General features: G+C 40.6%; 1 protein-coding gene across 1 annotated transcript in view; it reads right to left on the bottom strand.

Annotated features, from left to right (window-relative positions):
• Positions 1-3,042: 3,042 nt before the first annotated feature.
• Positions 3,043-4,085, bottom strand: part of SET (SET nuclear proto-oncogene) — a gene marked incomplete at its 5' end in the record, with an annotated part of 6,034 nt that continues 4,991 nt past the window's right edge. Inside the window, one exon of the mRNA XM_010138111.1 lies at positions 3,043-3,943. Coding sequence (XP_010136413.1) covers positions 3,920-3,943 — 24 coding nt within the window. The remainder of the gene's footprint in view (positions 3,944-4,085) is intronic.

Here is a 4,085-nt window from a genome sequence, read left to right as displayed (position 1 = left end):
CCCGCAGCCCCTCCCCCGCTCCCCCCCGCCGTTATGGGAGCGGTAAACGCAGGAGGTAGCGCAGGGCAGGGATGCCCTCGCTTCCTGGAACCCTCCACCCTTCCCCTTAGCCATCTCTCCTGCTTTACGCTGCTTCCCGGCCAGGGAACACCTCTCCCGGGCCAGGGTGCAGGAGCAGCGAAGGGAACACTGCCACAGCCCGAAATCCTGCCAGGGCCCCGTGCGCCGAGGAGCCAGCCCCAACAGACACGGCCGTGCCTGAGGACCTGAGCCCCAGCAGCTTTGCTAATAGCTGTCTCCCAGGAGTCCCTCCACGAGAGTACAACGGTGATCAAGAGGAAAGTCTTAGAAGTTTCCATTTTTAATCCAGAAGAGGGAGGGCAGGAGATTAAGCATAAATCTGATCCCCGGAAGAAGTGAGCATCTTGTTCCAGAGACACTTGTGTGTCCCTGTCACTCTTACCGCACTAGGCACCTGATTCCCATGAGAGGAGTGAGCACTACCAGCCTCTCCCAAGAAAGACGATGCTGGGTTTGGGAACCATAACTGGTTATTTTGAAAAAGACTCTTAGAAATGGTGACATCAAGTAACAGTTAAACGTCCTTTAATTCCTTCAAACAGAAGGATAATTTGAAGGTACATCAGAGAAATTATTTCAATGATTTCAGTCTCTTTTAAAAAAAAAAAGCATGGCTTCAAAATTCAGGAACAGTATCCAATAAACACCTGGATTAGTGTGGTACAAAGAGAAGTTTACAGATCCAAAGGAATAGCATAAATGACTGAGAAATCGGTGCAGAGGATGCTTTTGTTTACAGGGACAAAACCTATGTTGACAAGTATGAATAAGCACAAGATACTGTTTAAAAAAACCTAACTATTTACACACACAGATGCATTTGCTTTCCTTTGGCACTAGAAATTACAGACAAAAGATTCCACTTTATAGCAATTAAACTTCAAACTTAAAATGAAAATAACCTTTTGAGTCATTTAAGTCATACAGCACCCGCACAGTGGCTTCACCTTTATTAAATTCCTGCCAAGTCTATTCTCTCACCCTGGAAACTCAGGCCACAAAGCCTGAATTCAGGTTCTGCTGGTGCCAGATTTCACTCAGCAGGATTAACTGGGTGTGAGCACAAGCAGCAGTGGGTAATTAAGCAGAGATACAGGTATTTAGTAACTGTCCCTTTCTTGTCCGAGGCAGATGTCTACCTTTAAATGTTCTTTATGTACACATACAAATTAAATCAAGTAAAAATAGACACCCATTACATATATTCAGCCAAATTAGACGTTAAGTGAAGTGGGAGCACGTCATGGCTGGCTGTAGCATTTCTTCAGCATTGCAGACAAATGTGTTAATCCCTAATGATTTCCATTGCTAGAAAAAAATAAATTAAGATTACACTGAACACATACGGTTTATTCTTTTAGTCTGTTAAGTTTACTCTTCAGCTTTGCCAGGAGTAAACCCTTAAGTTTCACAGGAAATTCAGTGTTATCAGTTCAGTAGCAAGAGTGTTTTGGCCCCCTGTAAAATCCTAAAGAATGTGCAAGAAAAATCTCAGAAGTAGCATTTAATTATCCAGACTTCTCATTTTTGTTCACGGTATTTGACTTTACAGAACCTGAAGCTTTGATTATTTTCCAACCCATTTTTATAGGTTTTCTGCTAGTAACCAACAGGGGTGTAACAACAATAGCACAACATTTGTCCTAAAGCATTAAAGACTAGGAAAAAAAAAAAAATCTTTTCCTTGAGGAACTACAATCAATTAGGACTACACAAAAATTAAGTAACGAGGCATCATGGCAAGTAACAGCACATCAACCCTCTACCACAACAGGAAGCAGTTTCCAATCTTACAGCCAAAAGGAATGAAATAAAAAAGAATCTGAAATTTATAGACTTTATAGGTTTTGTTCCTTCTCCCTCTAGAAAGCAAGAAACGATTAATCAACCTTTTACGTTGCTCTGCGAGCAGGATCAGGGCAGCAGCTTTTGTTGAGATGGAATAAAGTAATCGGTTGCCTTATTCTGCATTGATCACATGCAGACCGGGCATTGTCTTGTCTCTGATAACTGGATTGAGTCTACGCTGGACCAGACACTTAGAGAACGTTTCCCCCACACAGGTTATTAGGGCATGTCTCAAAGAGAGACTAATCTTGTTCTGCTAAGTGTATTCTTAAGCATCAAAGAGCTGAATTTGACTACAGCAAATCCAGCGAGGAAAAGGAATCAGAGAATATAACAGCAAGTCTTCCCAGAAGACAGTCTTTTCTACACATCCAAAGAGAACTAGCTGTTCGCATCTTAGATTAGCTGATACAACATGTTTTTCAATATTTCAAAAGCACAGCATGTTAAAACAACTGTCGTTACACTTGGTGGAATACCAGTACCAACAACCTCTGACAAATTGTTACAAGCCACTCAAATGCAGTCTCTTACAACGAAGAGTACGGTATATCTAAAGCATATATACATGCTGCTACCCAGGAGAGCGAGCAGGGAAGTAGCAACTTTTCATACACGACTTTCGCTAAGAATCACGCTCTTTGAAATAGCCCCCAAATTAGCTTGCACTGCAGATTTACTTTTAACTGAAAAGATTTACAAAACCACCCAAATCTTCTTATAAGACCTCTTGGTCTTTTTCTTGTGGGCTTGCATGATATTGTCATGCAAACTGATTTCCTGGAGATACGGTACTGCAAGTTACCCCAAGAATCAAGTGATTTCTCTTTCTGCAAAAGATGACTATAAACCTCTGTTTTCACACAAGGCATATGCACCTACAGCCCCCTCTCACAGTCAGGTAATTCCAGAAAAGCAGTGTGCAGTAACTACCACATTTCAACAGTACTGAAACAGTGGAAACTACACGAACTGACGATCAGTCACGCAACCGCAGGGTTGCATTGCACTACATAAATACTGACCAAATGCCCCCAAAAATGCCAAGAAACTACAAGCAAGTTCAAAACAGGATATTGAAACTCTTTCTTTCAGTGAAGACCAACCAGTCCCTTTGTGTACACATTTAGTTTTATTGTAACAAAGCAACTTGTACACTTTAACGTTTAAAACTGAGCATCTTTCTTTCCTTTCCAGTGAAACAAAAAAAAAAAAAAGAGTTTAAAAATAAACAAGAACAAAATTACAATAGAGAATGTCAATTCCAAATAAGATCCTACAGGTTCTGCTGATTCTCCATCAAGTGGCAGGGCTCAAAGTCATCATTAGGAGAAGATTTTATTTTAAAAGTGTCATCTTAAACTGCAAGGATGTTTGTTAAACATCACAATTAAACATGCCAAAGGAGAAGAAGCCATGTTGTCAAAATGCCCACAACCCACCCGAACATCTGAAACCCACCCCAGCTCACCTTCTATAACCCCATTTATTTTTTTTTTTTTAAGTTTTTTCTTTTTTTAAACAAGAGAAAGTAGACAGATACATGTTGGTAAATGCTAACTGTCCATATTCACATAGAGACACAGTGTAATCTCTGAGCCCAATATACAGAGAAAGAAGGAAAAAAGCTAGATCTATGCACTACTACACAGGGGCCTAGCACTCTTCAGCTTCCAGCAGAGTGAAGGGAGCAGAAGGTTTTCTTTTTTCCCACAGAACATGGTGTGTTGATTCCATAAACAGTTTTTGTTTTGAGACAGAAAGGGATAAAAATGAACTTGAAACAGAAACCGGTAGATTCTTTTCCACTGTATTCTGCTCAAGGTATTTCCCCCAAAATAAATTGTGAACCATGGTGTAGAGGAGAGAAAAAGAGACCTCAAGAGAACAAGGCGACTGAGCACAAGAAAAAAAAGACAGCAACTTGCTCCCAGGGACTGGAGAAAAATTAAAAAGGTAAAAAGGGGGTTTGGAATCCATCAGTGTTCAATTAGTCATCTTCTCCTTCATCCTCCTGTTGAAAGATAAACAACAATTAAAAAATCTAATGACTAAACTTCAGATAGCAAGAACTTTGAACTGCAATAACCAGAATGTTTTACTGCCCTACACACTACAGCCCTGCAGTGTTCCTCACACTCACTGTGTGGTCTCTT

The sequence above is a fragment of the Buceros rhinoceros genome, unplaced genomic scaffold (assembly GCF_000710305.1).
Source record: "Buceros rhinoceros silvestris isolate BGI_N320 unplaced genomic scaffold, ASM71030v1 scaffold20066, whole genome shotgun sequence".
In the NCBI taxonomy this organism is placed as follows: domain Eukaryota; kingdom Metazoa; phylum Chordata; class Aves; order Bucerotiformes; family Bucerotidae; genus Buceros; species Buceros rhinoceros.
This window is presented reverse-complemented; position numbering and strand designations above follow the sequence as displayed.